Genomic DNA, 20899 nt, shown 5'->3' with positions numbered 1-20899 from the left:
AGAGATTAAAATGTAGTCTTTTCCCCCAAAGCAGGACTGAATAGATTTGAGTCTCCCAGACTATAGAGAAAATATTTGAACAAATAATACATAACATTTCCTTTTTAAAAGTTTTTTAAGTAGGGATTTACTGGTCTTCAGCATCCACAGAATTTACCAATTCATCACCACAAGTCCCATAAATACAATTAAAAATAGACCTGTTCAGCTGAAACATCATTGCTTCACAGTTTATTTTACTGGTTCCCTGGTGCCTACTTTATCCAAAGAAACTTATCTACCACCTGGAATTTATCTATCACCAGCACGTGGCATTATCAAAACTGGAATTCTCAATGATGTTATGCTTTCCTAGCCATTATTGCTTCTCAATGTATCTTCCTTTGACTTCCCAAATAACTCAAATACACCTTTTAATATACCTTAATATTTCTTTTAATGTACTAAACAATATATTTTCTTTATATAGAGCAACAACTAAATACTTGATCACAAAAAAGCCTTTAAAATTGTGAATTTCATCATAAATCCTCAATTAAGTCTGGGGTAAAGAGAATAGTGAATCATCATATAGTAAAGTCTGAAATGCATTTTTAACTCAATATTTAGTTTATTAGAATTAGAAAAAAAAAACTTTGGCTCTCTGTACAATTCATACCAAGGTGTTATATATAACTCAAGATACTTTGGCAAATCACTTCCAGAGTTAATTTTATTGATCATCTAAATTAGGTATCAGAATTGATCACTATAAAGTACGGGGATCAATAAAAAATTTCAGTATACTGTTGGATATAAGAAATGCATATTAGCATTTTCCTGCAGTCAAAACTGAAGAACCGGCTATAACCAACAGAGATACCTCTGGTTGTTAATTTACAGACTGACGATGCTCATTCTCAAACTCAGAAACACAAAGTTCACTTCTGTTGTGTATTTTTTTTAATAACTTGCTCTGATTAAAAAATGCATGTAGAACTCATGTATATCCTCACTGTCTCACTGCTAATAGCTGTATATAATTAGCTCTGCCTTTTTCCTTTGTGTGTATTTGTTGAAACATAGTTGACAATATCCTGGGTTTCTGGTATACAACATAGTGATTTGGTATTTTAATATTAATAGATTCTGTACCAAAGTTATTATAATATCATTGGTTATACTCTCTGTGCTGTATATTATATTTTGCAATGTGTGTATATTTACACGTGTGCGTGTGCACGCACGCTCACACACACACATACACACACAGTGGAATATTACTCAGCTATAAAAAAGGAGAATGGAATCTTGCCATTTGTGACAACATGGATGGACCTGGAGGGTTGTATGGTAGTGAAACAAGTTAAAGACAAATACCATACGTTATCACTTATATGTGGAATCAGAAAATGAATGAATAGAACAGAAACAGGCTCATAGATACAGAAAAACCAGTGGTTACCAGACTTGGGGAATAACGGATGGGTAAAATAGAAGAAGGGGATTAAGAGGTGCAAACAACCAGTTATAAGATAAATGAGTCACCAAATATATGTATATTTTATTTTTTAAATTGGCATGGTCACTGCTTTGTAGACTGCACAATACCAATTTTAAAATAAACATACATGTTGCTTATTGTCACTGAGCATTATATATTATGATCCACAGGGGAAAAAATAAAATTTGGAACCTTTCAAGAAAGTTCATAAAGATATTACCAAGTGTTCAAAACATTTTCTGCCCATTTTTTATGCAGTTATATTTTCTTAAACAATTCACAGGGTATCATTTATGAATGCTTTAGATCATTTAACTCACACTGGCACATAGTAGATGCTCAATATTATTTGAATTCTATCTATCTCCTGGTTTCCTAGGCCTTTTATAGTGATCGTTTATTTTTATCATTGCAGGAATGGATGGAAGATCTAACTGTATTTAAACTAACATAAAATACATACCTAAATATCTAGCTCCCCGACCAATACCAAAAAATAATTTAGGGTATTATTCATATAGAAAACGGTCACTATATTAAAAAGGAGAGACACTACTTTGCCAACAAAGGTCAGATTAGTCAAAGCGATGGCTTTTCCAGTAGTCATGTATGAATGTGAGAGTTGGACCATAAAGAAAGCTGAGCGACAGAGAATTGATGCTATTGAACTGTGGTGTTGGAGAAGACTCTCGAGAGTCCCTTGGACAGCAAGGAGATCCAACCAGTCAATCCTAAAGGAAATCAGTTCTGCATATTCACTGAAGGACTGATGCTGAAGTTGAAACTCCAATACCTTGGGGCCATCTGATGCAAAGGGCTGATTCATTAGAAAAGAGCCTGATGCTGGGCAAGATCGAAGGCAGGAGGAGAAGGGGATGACAGAGGATGAGATGGTTGGATGCCATCACCGACTCAATGGACATGAGTTTGAGCAAGCTCTGAGAGATGGTGAAGGACAGGGAACCTTGGTGTGCTGTAGTCCATGGGGTTGCAAAGAGGGAGACACAACTCAGCGGCTGAACAACAAAAAACCATGCATGGGGGCTTCCCAGGTGGTGCTAGTGGTAAAGAACTGGCCTGTCAATGCAGAAGATCCCTGGGTCAGGAAGATCCTGGAGGAGGGCATGACAACCCACTCCAGCATTTTTGCCTGGAGAATCCCATAGACAGAAGAGCCTGGTAGGTTACAGTCCACAGGGTCACAAAGAGTCAGACACAACTGAAGTGACTTAGAACTCAAGTACCATGCATAAGGCCTAAAGGTAAGTAAATCTGTTTGATGAATGAAATTTTCTCCTGGAAAAAAATCTACTTTTTAGGCAAAATATATTCAAGAGAGTCTGCTAAACCTCTAAAACATGTATTTAATGAAATACCTCTTTGACATGAAATTGTCTATGCTATGAGATAGAAGTGGCCAGAGAGAACTGCCTGGTCATGACAAAATCCTTTCTTAAAAGTTAGGGAAATAAGCAAGATTTTCAGCCACTAGCCTAGCCTTCCTACAGTCTGTTTTACAGGAACCACTGTCTACCTGCCTTCCATGCATTTCTTTCAATGTAACTAAAAAAAGGCTGCAGCCTTGGTTGGGGGCAGTTGGTGCAACTCAAACAGTCAGATAGGAACCCAGTTTTTCTACAGAACTACTTTCTAACGTGTAAGCAGTTTGGTATAAGGAATACATTGCCATATGCCCAAGAAGAAAAACTGCATGGTATCTACAGATATGCCACACAAATTACTGTATTTGACTGAAAGAACATGAAAATTGAAGTGTAATTTTCTTGGCAGTTTGATTATACAGCTCATCAAAATAGCCAGTTGGTACAAATAACTAAAGCAAAAAATTCCAGTGAAAGAATTCTGTTGTACAGACTGATAAATGACACATTATATTCTGCTGATTATTTCTGCATCATATACCTATATTCCTAGACTATCCTTTTCCCTTTGTTCAAAACTCCAAAGCATGGGTGGAGAAAAACCCTTCACTGCACACCTGTCTCCCTCCCAGGACTTGGGAGGTGTTTCAGGGAAGTCAGCATTTTCTTTTAACATAATTAGATAACACAATATTTTAAGCAGACGTCTTTCTTCCCAAAAGTATAGGAGATTTCCTAAAAACAATTTTCAGAGTCAATTAAATTATAGCACAAAGAACTTTTCTAAAAGGAATCAAAATTGTTTCTTTTCTTGTTTTTGCTACTGATCTAAGACATATAGTCCAAGGGAAGCTAAATTAATAATCCCCAAAATTACCATCAGTGCTTCCTCAACTGGTAGTTCCTCTTACAATTTAGTTTTGGAGTGTACAGCTGGATGTGCTAACAATAAATTAAATCGCTCAACAATCATTTTTAAATCCAAGTGGAATTTCTCTCATTTTAAGATAATTATTAACATAACTGTAAAATTGCCAGGAGGGGGGAAATGATTAGAAAAGGTAATAAAATCTATTTTTCCTAGAATGCTTTCTGGGTTCTCAATTTATAGACTTAGAAGAGACAAAATATAGAACTGCTTTTCAAAAAGAACTGGTTGCAAAATGTAGAACAATTTAATTGAGCATTTAGATATCTTTAAAAGGGACCTCTAAATATTTTAGACTGATGAATTATTCTGATTGTTTCTGATCTAAACAGTCTGAAATGATATGTAGAGTTATTGTTACAACAAAGAATAAAGAGGAAGATCTCTAAGTGAATGCTTTCAAATCCTTTGTTCTCATTATGCATCAGAATGTCTGTCTGCAGCAAATATAAAGCGTAAAGGAAAGTGAAAATGCAGTTGAACTGAATACTGAATATTGCTTTTTCAACTCCAGTTATCCAATTTATGTTTATTTAAGACTGTCAAGGAAACAAAAATAATAAAACAAAATTAAAGTATTTCCAAATTTAATCCCTGTACTTCCCCCTCATGCCAATGTGCTACTTAGTACATTACATATCTTCTAGTATATAATTAAGACAGTGGTTAAGGTCAAACATTAAGTAAATGCTTATTTTTCCCCACAACGTTCTGCTAAAAATCATTTGAATATGCTGCACTGTGATACACTACAAGTTTGGTGGATGCCAGCATTAAAAGCTAAAATAAACACTGTATTAGCTGCATAAAAACAAACCTTTCAAAATACATAGTAAGACTAAACACATGTATATCTGTCCTTCCTAAGTGTTTTTAGCAATATAATATTAAAAACACAAAGCTGCCAGCAAAAATTTCTGCAAAAAGCATTAAAATTCTGTAGATTCTCGAAGGTATTATCCATAATTATAACATGACTGTGAAGCCCTTCAAAAAGTATCAAATATGAGCTGTCTAGAAGCTAAGGAATGAATTCCAAAGAGACTTGGGGTGGGGGGATGCGTCTTTATTACTCTCTACACTTTTCTCTATTAAAAAGAAATTAAGCCAAGAAATGGCTAGCAAAATTCAAATAATGAAAATTACAAAATCTGGAATCTAGATTTTAAGGAAGGTGGAAAATCATGACTATTTGGACAACTAAAACTGAAATAAGTTTTCTCAGAATGCAAGTAAATCTCACAGGAAAGAGGAAATTTTGCTTTAAAAAGAAACAAAGAAAATGAAAAATATTTCAATCTGAGAGCCCTTAAAGTAATGGAAAAGGATTATCTAAAGATGTGTATTGTGATTTGCTCAAACATTCAAGAATAAACTCCAATTTCTGAAGTGATGCTTCATTTAGGACTGAAAAAGGTTTTTCCTCCTCAAGTCTATATTAAGCAGATAGGATTGCCAGGTTAGCATTACCACAGGGCATGCAAGAAGCTTGCCAAGCAGGAATATAACCTTATTAAATGCAGTGTACTAAATCATTTTTTGAGATTAACAAATATAGCAGTATCATACAAATTTACGTCTTTCAGTTTTACAAATAGATCAAGTGTTCATTTACATAAAATATCACCTAAAAATTAAATACTGTCAATTTTAATGTAATCTATATCCAAAGGCTGGAAGAAAAAAAAAAACCTCCTCATCAGGTAAAAGTAGTACAGCTTTTTAGAAAGAGGCATAAATTTTTATAAACGTTAAATGCTATATACTAATTAGAGCCCATGTACCGTTTATAATTTAGCCCAATTATTTATCTCCAATGGATTTAATTACATTGACACTTAAAAAAACACTCAAATCTATACAAAATAAAACAGAAGAAATGCTGAAAATTAAAAAGCTATTTTAACATACAAATTACAACTAATAAAAGTTATACAATCTCTCCTTATCTTGACCACTAAAAACACACATATCTTCTGTAGCTCATGTCTAAAGAAAAGTAAAAGATTTCTTAGAAAGCTTTACTCCATAGTAATTTATTAAAATTATTAGTTATGTAATCAGAGTAATCAGGAGTTTACAAAGGCTAAATAAATCTTACCTTTATGTAGCCCCAAGATACTGACAGTAAATAGTTTGCTTCAGGCATTTTTGATTGATTATATAGAGAGTAAGTTCTAAAATAAGTATATCTTCAAAACCTTGATACTTAGCAATCTCCACAAGCACGGAGTATGCAGATTTTTAAAGATTTTTGGTAATTAAGTACACATAAGAAAGCCTCGCATTAGATCCCATCCAGTCGGTTTCCCATTGAATACATGCCATTTGTAAAATTCCAGAATGCAACAGAATTCAACCACTATTCTGAATAAAGACAATTCATGTGATAAAGAAACATCTAAAGATCTAAGGGTCTGCATCTTTCTCTCCCTGAGCTCCAGGGCTTAATGAATAATGTATGTCAAGATGCTTAGCTGCAAGAAAGACTAGTTCTGTCAAAAGCTACCAAATAAGGAACTGCAGGGAAGCCAGAAAGAGTGACAAGAAACCCCTCCCATAAAACCCCAACTATGCACCAATCACATTGCGTTCCTGGGTCTATCAGGGGAGGGGGCGTGGACTAGGCCCAGGTTGCTCGGTGATTGGTTGGCAAGAGCGAACCTCTAGGGAGGAGGTTTTTCTCCTCACCTCTGGTAAACGCCATTTAATAATGGTATCCCTACAGCTGAGGCTGCCGCACGAAAAGATGAATGGGCTTTCCCTCTCATTGTGATGAATAACCACCATAAAACTCTGCAAAATTCATAGTTCATTCTTAAATAAGAATTGCCAATCCTTTCAGAGTCATTTCTATGAATTTTAATATTCTCTGACTTGTCTTCAAAATAAAAGTTGCTAGAAAAAATTTAAATAAAAGCTGCTCTAAAAATTGCAATCAGACATTTTAATTGTCACCCTCTGTCAAATCCAAAACAAGTGGTTTCCCCGGTGACATAGATACAACTGAAGTTCTTCCTCAGTCCAACCTAATAGCGTAGTGTAATTATAAAATAAAATTAATGTCCAGAATTCAAAAATGGAAGTGATACACGTCTTCACCTGTGTGGCATTGCTAGTCTTAGCTCCTCTTGTTTCTATTGTTATATGTGGTTGAGCTCCACAACCTTCAAAATCTAAGGGTGGGGATGATTTATTATAAATCTGATTGGAAGGAGGGGTGGAATCCTGAAAGCCAATGCACTGTATATGGTTCAAGAACGCAGAGCTCTGTGGACAGATTTCAGGATCTATATTTTGATCAAAAGAGAGCATTTTTATGATTGTGCACAGGTATAAGAGTGGCTCTTAAGAATACAGACTTGAGCTCAAAAGTAACCAGGTCTTTTTTACAAGAAGTAAATAAGAAATCTAAATTCCTTTGGGAAAAAATAATCTTTTTCTACTTGGTTTCAGATAGCATTATTCAGTAACTTTTATATTAAAGAGGTCTTATGGATGAGAAATAAGGGAAGTAGCTTTTGCTCTATTTTAGCGTGAAGTTCTGTCCAGTCTACCTTTCCTCCATCTCAAGTTTGTTCCCACTTCTCTGTGTTTCTGTAACTTGTCGGTGTGGTGACTGCTCAGTGTTCCTACATCAGCTTTATCAGTCTCAGACAGCACACCCTCATCAGAAACATGCAACCCCTGCCTCTTTGAACTTCTATGGGTCCTTTGCTGCCAAAGTCTTCAGCTACAGTTCCCACCCAATGTGTTCATTCCCAAAGTCCCAAAATCTTCTACAAAAAAACAATGTTAAACTCCCATATTTCACTAAAACTGCTTCCAGAAGAATGCAAAGGTCCTCCCCTTTCACTATTCTCTCATTCTCCTCAACTTCTCTGAAGTGTTCAATAGTCTGATCACTCTCCCCCCTCTCACTCCCAGGACCTGCAGCTTCCCAATGAAGTTTTTCCTCCCACTTCTCTAACCTTTGCTGCCTTCAATTCATCCTCTAATCTAGGATACACACAAAGACTCTCTCCAGGGCAAACACTCTCTAATGACCTCTTCTAATGTGAAATTTAGGACCTGATGGAATGCCCTACCAGACACCTCGGACTTTTTCAAAATTGGTAGGTCCTTTTTCTATTTAAAGCAGCTCTTACTGTGATTACTCCCATTTCACTCAGTGGGCCCATATTCCAGTGTCTCAAACTGAAATCTATGACGCTTTCTTGCTATTCAATAGGTATTCCAAGTGAGTTGACCACTGTTAGATGTTTAATGTAATAATCCAACTGAATCCTTGAGAAACCCTGGTGTATTCCTGGTCTACCATAGACCTTCCCTCCATACTGTTACAAAGTTCTGTCTTCTACAGAAGGCTTTTTCACTTACTCTTGTCCTTCCCATTCCCACTCCCATCATCTAAATCCAAAGGCTTTAATGGGTGAAAGAAGTGGAAAGGACTTTCAATATCATCTCCTCCAAACTCCTAATATCCACATAAAGTAATACCTAAAGAGACAGCGCTTTTCCAAAGTTCGCTCAAGTACTAAGAACACAGACTCTGAGTTGAAATCCTTTAGTGCATAACCCACAAGGAAGATTCTTACTCTGAGTGTGTCAGTTTCCTCATTTGTAAAATTGGTTACTATGGTCACTGGTCTCCAAAGATGCCTCCTGATGAGCCACACGCCCCTACACTGAATCTGAGCTGGCTTGGGTGACCAACAAAGGATGACGCCTATCTGTGGAGCCTGTCACAGGAAGTCTGGCAGCTCCCACCTTGGTCTCCATGAATGTGCTCTTGGGATCTCTGAGCCACCTTGTAACAAAGTGTGAGTATTCTGGGATTGCCATGTTAGGAGGAAGCCCATGCTAAGTTTATGGAGAGGTTTCTGGGAAAGGGACCCAGAGAAAGAAATGGTGGCGGGGGAGGGAGAAGGTGGGAGGAGAGAAAGACAGAGAAAATGGGCAAGCACATAGGCATACCCAGCTATTTCCAGCCCTACCAGCCATGCCAGCCCCAATCCAGACCTGAAAGTGAAGAATCTATCTTAGCCATCCAAGCAGTTGCCCTGTAGATGACTCCACCCCTCATCGCCATCTGACTGCAAGCACATGATGGATTCTTATGTGAGAATGCCGAGCCAAGCCCAACTAACCCATAAAACAATGAAAAATAATTTAAAAATAGATATTCTAAACCACAAAGTTTGAAGTAATATGTTATAGCAATAAATAGCCAGGACAATTATTATGAGGATCAAATGAGGTGTTATATGCAAAGCTTAGGCTTCCCTGGTGGCTCAGATGGTAGAGAGTCTGCCTACAGTGCGGGAGACCTGAGCTCGATCCCTGGGTCAGGAAGATCCCCTGGAGAAGGAAATGGCAACCCACTCCAGGGTTCTTGCCGGGAAAATCTCATGGATGGAGGAGCCTTGCCGGTTACAGTCCATGGGACTGCAACAGAGTTCGCCATGACTGAGTGATTTCACTTTCACTTCATATCCAAAGCACTGAAAACACCTGATACATAGTGATAAATAGATACTGGGCAATGATGATAACATCGATGATCATGATAAATCTTCCACTGCTGTGCCTACATTTTTTAACTTTTTATTTTTTATTGGGGGTATAGCTGATTAACAATGTTGTGATAGTTTCAAGTGGACAGCAAAGGGACTCAGCCATACACATTAGTTCAGTTCAGCTTAGTTACACAGTCGTGTCTGCTCTTTGCGACCCCATGGACTGCAGCACACCAGGCTTCCCTGTCCATCACCAACTCCTGGAGCTTGCTCAAACTGACGTCCACTGAATCAGTGATGCCATCCAACCATCTCATCCTCTGTTGTCCCTTTCTCCTCCAGCCTTCAATCTTTCCCAGCATCAGGGTCATTTCAAATGAGTCAGTTCTTTCCATCAGGTAGCCAAAATATTGGAGTTTCAGCTTCAGCATCAGTCCTTCAATGAATATTCAGAACTGATTTCCTTCAGGATTGACTGCTTTGATCTCCTTGCAGTCCAAGGGACTCTCAAGAGTCTTATCCAACACCATACATCAAAAGCATCAATACGTCAGCGCTCAGCTTTCTTTACAGTCCAACTCTCACATTCAGACATGACTACTGGAAAAACCAAAGCTTGGACTAGATAGACCTTTGTTGGCAAAGTAACATCTCTGCTTTTTTAATATGCTCTCTAGGCTGGTCACAGCTTTTCTTCCAAGGAGCAAGTGTCTTTTAATTTCATGGCTGCAGTCACCATCTGCAGTGATTTTGGAGCCCAAGAAGATAAAATCTGTCACTGTTTCCATCATTTCTCCATATATTTGCCATGAAATGATGAAACCCGATGCCATGATCTTCATTTTTTGAATGTTGAGTTTTAAGCCAGCTTTTTTCACTCTCCTCTTTCACTTTCATCAAGAGGCTCTTTAGTTTCTCCTTGCTTTCTGTGTAAGGGTGGTGTCATCTGCCTATCTGAGGGTATTGATATTTCTCTTGCCAATCTTGATTCCAGCTTGTGCTTCATCCAGCCCAGCATTTCTCATGATGTACCCTGCATAAAAGTTAAATGAGCAGGGTGACAATATACAGCCTTGACATACTCCTTTTCCTATTTGGACAGTCTGTTGTTCCATGCCTGGTTCTGACTGTTGCTTCTTGACCTGCTTACAGACTTCTCAGGAGGCAGGTAAGATGGTCTGGTATTCCCATCTCTTGAAGAATGTTCCAGTTTGTTGTGATCCCCACAGTCAAAGGCCTTGATGTAGTCAATAAAGCCGATGTTTTTCTGGAACTCTCTTGCTTTTTCAATGATCCAACAGATGTTGGCAGTTTGATCTCTGGTTCCTCTGCCTTTTCTAAATCCAGCTTGAGCATCTGAAAGCTCTTGGTTCATGTACTGCTGAAACCTTGCTTGGAGAATTTTGAGCATTATTTTGCTAGTGTGTGAGATGAGTGCAATCGTGCAGTAGTTTGAACATTCTTTGGCATTGCCTTTCTTTGGAACTGGAATCAAAACTGACCTTTTTCAGTCCTTTTCCATATGTGGCCACAGCCATACATATACATGTATCTATTCTCCCTAAATCCCCCTCCCATCCAGGCTGCCACATAACATTGACCAGAGTTTCATGTGCTATACAGTAGAAGATGCCTACATTTGTAAACTCCTGGCTTATCCTTTGTAAAGGATAACATGTATACATACATATATATATATATATATATATGTATGTATATATATATATACACACTTGTTTCCTTCCAACTATATCAATTCATTCCATGCATCAGACTCAAAACACTGTAATTGCTTCTTTACTCATGTCCTTTGGCTTTTCTCCATCACCTGCTTACTGATATCAACTGCCAGACCAACTTTCCTCAAACTCAGACTCAGTCTGCCACTCTGAAGCCAGTGGCTAACAGCTCAATGTCACCCACTTCAACATATCTGGACTCCTCTGGAAGCTCCGGCCTGACACTGGCCTTAATCCCTGAGTCTAAGCTCTTTCCACTCTTGCTCTGTTCCCAGCAGGCTATGTTCCACCCATCCCTATGATGAAGCTCTCCTTTTTTGGGGGGGCGGGGGCACACCCTTTGGCTTGTGGGATCTCAGTAGTTCCCCCAACCAGGGACCGAATCCGGGCCATGGCAGTGAAAGCCTGGAATCCTAACCACTAGGCTGCCAGGGAACTATCAGTACCCTCCTAACTTTTATTTTATCTACTTCAAGCTGGTCTTTCGAAGTCAAATTTAAATCATTCAAAACACACCTCAAAACCAAATATTTCAGCCCTTCACCAAACTCTTAACTATTCTATGAAGTGATGTGAAGTGAAGTCGCTCAGTCGTGTCTGACTCTTTGCAACCCCATGGATTGTAGCCCACCAGGCTCCTCGGTACATGGGATTTTCCAGGCTTGAATACTGGAGTGGGTTGCCATTTAACTATTCTATAATCACTCTTTAATGATTACTTATTACTCTATTATATTCCAGACACTCTCCTGGATATGGGGGCATAGCAGTGTGAACAAAGGTTTTTCACCTGGAGCTTACATTCGACAATTAACTCCGTACATACGTATGTCAGTAATGGTAGGTGCAATAAAGAAAAAGAAATGATAAGGAGGGTAAGAGGTATCAGGGATAAAGGTTCCTGTCTTATATGATGATCAAAGAAAACCTTTGATGAGATGACACGTGCTCAGAGACCTGAAGAAAGAGAGGGAGCAAGTCTTATGGATTTCTGGCGGTAGAGGGGGTCAAGCAATGGATCTGCGGAGAGCAAAGGCCCTGAGGCAGGGGGGCCGTTCTTGGCTTTATTGGACTTACTGCCCATTTTTTGTTTCCATCTATTAACCTATTGGTTGCTGAGAAAGATTGAAGGCAAAAGGAGAAGGGGGTGGGAAAGGATGAGATTAGGTTAGATAGCATCACCAACTCAGTGGACACAAATCTGAGAAAAAAATAGTGCAGGACAGGGAAGCCTGGCATGCTGCAGTCCATGGGGGTGAAAAGAACTGGAGCTGACTTAGTGACTGAGCAACAACAGCAATCAATCTAACTTATTCTTTGATGAATTTTGAACTATTAATAAGTTACTTCTTTCTTTGTGCAACAAATATTTTTTAATTCTGAAATGAAATTCTTAAATATTTTTTCTACATACACCCTTTACTAAATATATGCATACATACTTAGCAATCCTTATCTAGATACTTAAAAAAATTTGTGTAATGGCTTACCAGTAACACAAAGGAGTCACAAAAGAGTCAGACATGACTTAGTGGCCCAACAACAAAAGTTGAAAAAAGTAATTTATAAATTAAACATTGCAAAATTAAACACTTGTACATGACTACATTAAAAATAAAAAGACACAGTAAAAGTTTGTATCTTATTTTCACTTACTGTGTGATCTCGGGAAAGTTATTTAAACTATCCATGCTTCGGTTTACTCATCTGAAAATGAGAATAATAATAATACCATCTATCTATGTTGTTGGGAGTTTTAATTAGTACACATATGTAATCTACTTGGGCTTCCCTGGTGGCTCAGATGGTAAAGAATCTGTCTGTGATGCAGGAGACCCGGGTTTGATCCCTGGGTTGGGAAGAACCCCGCCCCACCCCCAAGAAGAGAATGGCAACCCACTCCATTACTTTTGCCTGGAGAATTCCATGGACAGAGGACTCTTGTCAGGCTTAGTCCATAGGTTTCAGAATCAGACACGACTGAGCAACAGAGCACTAAGTGCTCTGATTCCTCTGACGTAGAGAATTACCATCAATGTGACGGCAACATGGAAATAATTACCAGAGTGCTGTATTGGAGGGATGATCTTTTTCCAAAATGGTGAGGGGCTCTTGGAAAGATTTTCAAATTAACAAAGTGCACTTATCCCTTAAATTACACTGCGATTGCATTACTCAAAATGTACTGTGGATTAGCACCATACAGAAAACATTTTGCATTTATATGTAAAAAGTAGTTGTGCTCTAGGCTCAGATAATCATAAGTGATTATTTTTACATTTGTGAATGGTTTCTGGGACACAGAAAAATAGTCCCTGATGAAGGACTATCCCGGAGACTAGTTACTCCCTGGTTCCTGTCCATGAAATGCCAGGAGTACTCTGCCACCAGTGTACCTGAAATTCCTTCAACTTTCCTAGTGTTAAGAATCACTTTTCTAATCGTGTCAGCTACTTTGAACTTTGCCTCCTCAACCAGGGTGGAGGACACTTGAGGCAACAAAGATATGTTATTTTTTCTTCATATTTCCCAAAGTAGTGAACCACAGGCAGAAAAAGATTCAACTGTAGGTCTCTGATCTGCTGTAGTAGGGGACATAATGGTAATAGTACACAGTAGTAGCAGTAACAATAATGTTAAGTAAAAAGTACTTAGGAAGGTTTCCATATTTCTAGGGAATAAGAAATCTTTTAATCTCCGAGCGAAATTAAAATTCATTTCATTTTTTCCCATTATAAGAAACAGACCAGGTGCTCCTTCCAATTGCCACAGTAGTAAAGCCTGCAGAAGGAAATCTAAACAACTCAGAAGAAAATATGGATGAAACCAGAGAGATACAGGTTTATAGATGAGACTTGGTTTCCGATCATTCTAATGAGGAAATTGTTAACAAGTATGTTACAGCATTTACTAGGCACCTACTATGCACCAAGAGCTTTATTTATCTCTTATCTCTAATCTCTGCAACATCCTGAGTAGATGGATATTATCCTCATTTTAAGGTGAAAAGACAGACACTCTTAAATGGCCAATAACTTGCCCTGGACGTGGAGGGGCTGAGACGCAAGTCCAGGTCTCTTTAGTCTTTGCTCTTTATGGTGGATGAATATCTTGCATATAATTACGCTGATCCAAACTATGATAAATGGTATGAATTTAGGAGTGGACTCATTCAGTCTTAATCCTTATGCTGACTCTGCCTACTAACTAGTGAGGAAGCTGGCGCCCAGAGAGAGAGACTGGCAGCCTCACCTGATGGTGAGACCTTCTTATATGCGCAAGTGCTGTATGAACGAGACACAGATGCACAGGGAAACCTCAGGCTTCCTGATTAGTACTTTGCTCCTCTCAGACATCCAAGTGATTTTATATATGAACAAGTGCGTGTCTGTATGGGTGTGTATGTGTACCAGAGTAGAAAATATATATATATATAATTTCCTTCAACATTCAATTTTCTTTTTCTAATAATAATCCTCAGAATCTCTAGAGGCCACTCCTATTTTATTCTATACTTTCTTGGTCCTCAAGCAATATCCCAAGCAATCAACATTTGTGGACTATTTCAGGATATTTAAAACTCTGCTCATGGAGTTGAAGTCTTCGATATACTAACACATTCTGGTATCACTGCCTTTGCAACCGAGGTCAACAAAGATAAGACATTTTTGAACAGGGAAAAAGAAAAACAAACCAAACTGTGAGCAAACTGAGGCTCAGAAGTTCCAGTGTCTTGACCAAGGTCACAAAGCCAAACAGCAGGGATAGAATTTGAACGCAGGCTGTCTGGCTTCAGAGTACTCCAAACTGCCAAAAAAAAGGTATTTTAGGCATTAATCCATATTTACCCTAGCGTCTATGAGCAATATGTCTATTAACATAATTAATTCTAAGATGGGGCTTCCCTGATGGCTCAAATGGTAAAGAGTCTGCCTGAAATGCAGGAGACTTGAGTTCAAACCCTGAGTCCAGAAGATCTCTGGAGAAAAGAATGGCTACCCACTCTAGTATTCTTGCCTGGAGAATCCCATGGACAGAGGACCCTGGTGGGCTACAGTCCATGGGAACGCAATCTATTATTACACTTAAAATATTTACAAATTATTTAAAGTAGTGTTATCGACTCTTACATTTCTCCAAACCAAGGGATATTCCTGGCAACAGCACTATTTTTGGTAAGATGTACATCTTAAAATAGTTGATCCTATAATCAGTTACATTTATTTTACACCTTTCTACTGAGGATTGAAGTTCTGGGAGTTTTAATCAAGACACAAATCTACACAGAGTAGGCTCACCTATTCAATACTGCTCGGCTTAAGATATGCAAATCTAATTGCTGTAAAGAAAGAATTCTGAGGCGGGATTAAACTGCAGGTATTGAATACAATGACGACTGCATACCACTGTCTGTAAAACCACTAAGTGGTCTTTTGCTTTCAGATGCCTTAAAAATAGTTCTGGAGGCAAACAATGATTGGTAATTAACTGACAACCTGTCTTTCAAATAACAGAATTTTATTATCTATTTTTTACATTATTAAAACGACATTTTCTTTGCTTAATAGTGCAAAACCAACCACCACACAAGTAAATATACCAAATTTGTTTGTATTTACTGCCCTCTAGTGATAATGGAGCCAAATGTGATTTAAAGATCAGCTCTGTTCTTGAAGGGCCATCACATTTCAGAACACAAAAACATACCTTATGAACATTTTGGAGACTTGAGATTAAGAGGAACTCCTGGTTGATCTCGGGTTTAGCTTTTTTTCAGGTTGATTTTTTTGAAACCAAAAATCATCTGAAAAGCTAAGAATCACTCTTTAACTTGATTTGAAAGTTTCCACCAAACACTAGTTTTATTTAAAGCAGGAAAAACCTAATGTTTATTGAGACAGAAATTCTGATGTAAGAAACTATTTATGTTGAAAGGTTCCTTGAAGATGAAATAACAGGACACTGATATGATGGGATCTTTATTTAAATTCCTCTTACACATTATCTCATTAAATGTTAGCATAGTATTAACTGTATTGTTAATACAGTTTGAATTATACAGAGTAGATACAGAGTTTTCTATGCTCACAGCTAAGTAGTAAATCCAGCTGAAGCCACCACCACCACCACCATTATCATCATCATATCTACTAAGGACTTTTGTTTCACTGAAGAACAGTAAAGGCAAAGAATGTTTGCACAAACCTCATATAAATGACGGAGAAGGCAATGGCACCCCACTCCAGTACTCTTGCCTGGAAAATCCCGTGAACAGAGGAACCTGGTAGGCTGCAGTCCATGGGGTCGCTAAGAGTCAGACACGACTGAGCGACTTCACTTTCACTTCTCACTTTCATGCATTGGAGAAGGAAATGGCAACCCACTCCAGTGTTCTTGCCTAGTGAATCCCCAGGGACGGGGGAGCCTGGTGGGCTACCGTCTATGGGGTCACACAGAGTCGGACACGACTGAAGAGACTTAGCTTAGCATATAAATGAAGCTTCTACAAAAATAATCTTGTATGAAAGAGAATTTCCTAATTATGGAGAAAATATATACACTGTGTGATTTCATTCATGACATTCTGGCAAGGGAAAACTATAGATAGGGACAGTCAGGTCACTGGGTGACAGCTACTGAGAGCAAGGGGAGGGGAATGACTACAAAGAAGCAAGAGAAAACTTTTTGGGCAATAGTAGTTTTCCAATTGTGTAACCTGTCAAAACATATTCAGGAGCTGCTGCGTGCATGCTCAGTTGTGACTGATTTTTTTGTGACCCCATGGACTGAAGCCTACCAGGCTCCTCTGTTCATGGGACTGTCCAGGCAAGAACACTGAAGTGGGTTGCCATTTCCTTCTCCAGGGGATCTTCCCGACCCAGGGATCAAATCCGTGCCTCCTGTGTCTCCCGAACTGACAGGCAGATTCTTTACCTGCTGAGCCATCTGAGGGATATAGTAATGAATAAGACAGAAGAGTTCTCTGTTCATGGAAGTCTTGGACTCTTGGGGCCAAAAGACAAAAAACAAGCAGACAAAAAACTGAGTGACAAACATGTTGGATGAAAGAAAAGGAGGTGATATGATGCCACGGTGGTAGACCATTAAGTACTCAGGAAGGTAACATCCGAGATGAGATACTGATGACTAGAAAAAGCCAAAAGATTTGAAGCAAAGTATGCTGAGCAAGCGCTGGAAGAAAACAGCCAGCCTGACAAAGGACAGGTATGCAGAATGAAATGGGAGGTGGGTCAGGGCAAGATCATGTGGGTCCCTGCAAGCCTTCCGGAGGGTGCGGGGTACCACCAGAAGGTTCGGCACAGGGAGTAACACGAAGTGACTTACATTTTTAAAAACTGTCTCTGTAGAGGATGGTACACAGAGAAGCAAAAGCAGATAGAAGAGGAAGAAGCACTTGAGGAAGGGTTGATAAGACTTGAATTGCTGGAAGTGAAGAAATAAGAATCAGCTCCTAGACTCTCAGCTCGGAAAGGATATTTGTGCCATTTGTGGAGATGGTGAAGTACAGGTGAGGGGCAGATTTGGACAAGGATAAATAAGGAGAAAGACAGTCCTATGAATTAAATGCAAGAAAATTTAAGTCCATGAAATGAATTTTTTTTTTTTTTTTTTTTTTTTTACTGTTGAGGGACAGTAACCCCCAACCCCCTCCTCCAGTTCTTCACAGGCTGGATAAGGAAGGCTGCCAGATGGAAGTGTTGAATGTCTGCTGCTGCTAAGTCACTTCAGTCGTGTCCGACTCTGTGCGACCCAGACGGCAGCCCACCAGGCTCCCCTGTCCCTGGGATTCTCCAGGCAAGAACATGGGAGTAGGTTGAATGTCTAGTTACTTTCCTATTCTCTAATGATTTACATTAGGATAGACCACTTTCATCCAAATCTTTTAATATGTTTTTAGAATAGCTCAATAGAAATCATCAACAGATGAAAGTTCCCTCTTCAAAGCCTAAGAAAGGTAAGACAACAAAACCAAAACAGAATCTAGCGTCACAGCTGGCAATATTTTTATTAAAATAATATGTCTTATTTAGGTGTTTTAGTTGGAATCAAGATTGCCAGGAGAAATATCAATCACCTCAGATATGCAGATGACACCGCCCTTATGGCAGAAAGTGAAGAGGAACTCAAAAGCCTCTTGATGAAAGTGAAAGAGGAGAGTGAAAAAGTTGGCTTAAAGCTCAACATTCAGAAAACGAAGATCATGGCATCTGGTCCCATCACTTCATGGGAAATAGATGGGAAACAGTGGAAACACTATCAGACTATATTTTTTTGGGCTCCAAAATCACTGCAGATGGTAATTGCAGCCATGAAATTAAAAGACGCTTACTCCTTGGAAGGAAAGTTATGACCAACCTAGATAGTATATTGAAAAGCAGAGATATTACTTTGCCAACAAAGGTCCTTCTAGTCAAGGCTATGGTTTTTCCAGTGGTCATGTATGGATGTGAGAGTTGGACTGTGAAGAAAGTTGAGCAATGAAGAATTGATGCTTTTTTTTTTTTTTTTTTTAAGAATTGATGCTTTTGAACTGTGGTGTTGGAGAAGACTCTTAAGAGTCCCTTGAACTACAACGAGATCCAACCAGTCCATCCTAAAGGAGATCAGTCCTGGGTGTTCATTGGAAGGACTGATGCTGAAGCTGAAACTCCAATACTTTGGCCACCTCATGTGAAGAGTTGGCTCGTTGGAAAAGACCCTGATGTTGGGAGGGATTTGGGGCAGGAGGAGAAGGGGACAACAGAGGATGAGATGGCTGGATGGCATCACCAACTTGATGGACATGAGTTTGAGTGAACTCTGGGAGTTGGTGATGGACAGGGAGGCCTGGCATGCTGTGATTCATGGGGTCGCAAAGAGTCAGACATGACTGAGTGACTGAACTGAACTGATGCATTAGTTACCAGTTCCAGGAACAGTCAGCAAAGGTCAGTCAGTGAACAGGTCTGCTCTGAAGGAGCTTACCTATTAGTGTGTGAGAGACAGAAGGCAAACAGGTGTGCATAGTCCCAATCCCACCTTCCTTTTATATGCCTTCCAGAGGCTGGACACAGGAAAAGTCCACATCCTAGATGCCCGTATAGCTGGAGTTTCAGATATGGATTTACATCTTCCAATCAGAAGAACTCTTGTGCTCCTTCCCACAAATTAGCTGTCAATCTGACTGCTATTTCTTTGTAGATAATCTGCCCCTTCTCTCTGGCTGTGTTGAGATCTATTTGTTTCTGTGATTTCTCTGGGAAATATCTGGATGTGGGTTTCTTCTACAAACATTTCTGGCTTGGAATTCACTGGACTTCTAGAATATGTCCTCTTCCCCATTCTCTCTATTCTTTTCTGGAATTCAAATTAGGCATGTGTTGCCATTTTGCTGGAAAGTCTTACCATATATGAAGTGCACTGTATTTTACTATAAAATAAGCATAAAGCTACATAACTGTCACTAATACTATAGCTATCATTTTTCTTCAAGATATTGCTTTAAACATTTTTAATTGCTTTAAACATTTTAAATTAAGTATGATTATTCTTGTATCTTGGAGAAGGAAATGGCAACCCACTCCAGTGTTCTTGCCTGGAGAATCCCAGGGATGGGGGAGCCTGGTGGGCTGCCGTCTATGGGGTCGCACAGAGTCGGACACGACTGAAGCGACTTAGCAGCAGCATTCTTATAGCTTAAGACTAAATTAGTGGCACTAAAATATATCAAAAACAAATTAGGTTTTTCTAATTGCTGATAAAATAAGATGAACCTGTATGCTCCTTCTAAGAAAGAACTAAGACCTGAAAAAGTAACTTAAAAAATAATTTAACTCATTTTTATTCACACATCAATAAAACTTGGCATTAACCACCTTGATCATTATTTTTCTAAAATACCTTTCGATATTTACATCCTTAAGAAGGGAAAACATAAAATATTTTGCCTATAGGAATAAATATAATAGGGGAAAACAAAATAAACTACTACAACTAGAAACAGACAACAGAGTGTTTTTCTTGATCTTCCAAATGCAAGTCTAATGCCCTGTGAGACAAGCGGTCCATCACACACAAGAGATGCAGTGGGCTCACCAAACACAGGACCGGGCCTGGATTCTGCAAGAGTCATCCATGTCGGAAACCTCCCTTGAAGATATCAAGTCCAACCTTCTACCCAGACAGGAGTTCTACAGTTCACCATCATTAAGGGTCCACCTCTCCGGATTTCTTCCACTCTTGTGGAAGTCCCTTCTACTATGAGTGAATACAGTTTTCAAACACTGAGCTAGTGATCATTTGCATCCACTGAACTAATACCATTCATCTAAAGCTCTTCATGAAGCTGTCAAAATTGATTTGACTCTGGACACAGCAAATGAAGACAAAAATATGGCTCAGGGACTTTATTATGGAAGTTGCAATAAACAGAAGAGTAGTTAACCTCCTTAACTATTCACATAAATAACAAGAACACTCTAGGTCTTACAAACAGTGATCAACAGTTAAACTTGAGCAATTATAGTTTGGGCTGTCACTTTCCCTTAACAGGTAGGAGAGCAAGCATGTGAATCAGAACATTTGGGGTATTACAAAAACACACCAAACAGGTGACTTTAGTATAGCTTCCATAATAACAGTTCTAATAATTCAAAAAACTGTCTTTCCCTAAAATTCATAGTAAACAATAGCAGTAGCTAATATTTATCGATTGATATTGATATTTATTTGCTGTCTATGAGTGACTGAGCACACACATGTGCTAGGAATATTGCTGAATACTTACCTGTTATTACCTCATTTGCTTCTAATACCAATCCAATGAGTACTTTTATTATTCCCATTTA

General features: G+C 38.7%; 1 protein-coding gene across 11 annotated transcripts in view; it reads right to left on the bottom strand.

Moving 5' to 3' along the window:
* The window catches only part of PDE4D (phosphodiesterase 4D), a 1582769-nt gene that overhangs the window by 18339 nt on the left and 1543531 nt on the right, over positions 1 to 20899 (bottom strand). Inside the window, exon 1 of one of the 11 annotated variants that reach the window (XM_027980063.3) lies at positions 5895 to 20249. The exons of the other annotated variants lie outside the window; for them this stretch is intronic. Within the exon in view, the coding sequence (XP_027835864.1) occupies positions 5895 to 5942 (48 nt within the window). The 5' untranslated portion in view covers positions 5943 to 20249. Of the gene's footprint in view, positions 1 to 5894; positions 20250 to 20899 lie in introns of those variants that run through there. 11 annotated transcript variants of the gene reach the window in all.

This window comes from Ovis aries, chromosome 16 (assembly GCF_016772045.2).
Source record: "Ovis aries strain OAR_USU_Benz2616 breed Rambouillet chromosome 16, ARS-UI_Ramb_v3.0, whole genome shotgun sequence".
Classification (NCBI taxonomy): Eukaryota; Metazoa; Chordata; class Mammalia; order Artiodactyla; family Bovidae; genus Ovis; species Ovis aries.
This window is presented reverse-complemented; position numbering and strand designations above follow the sequence as displayed.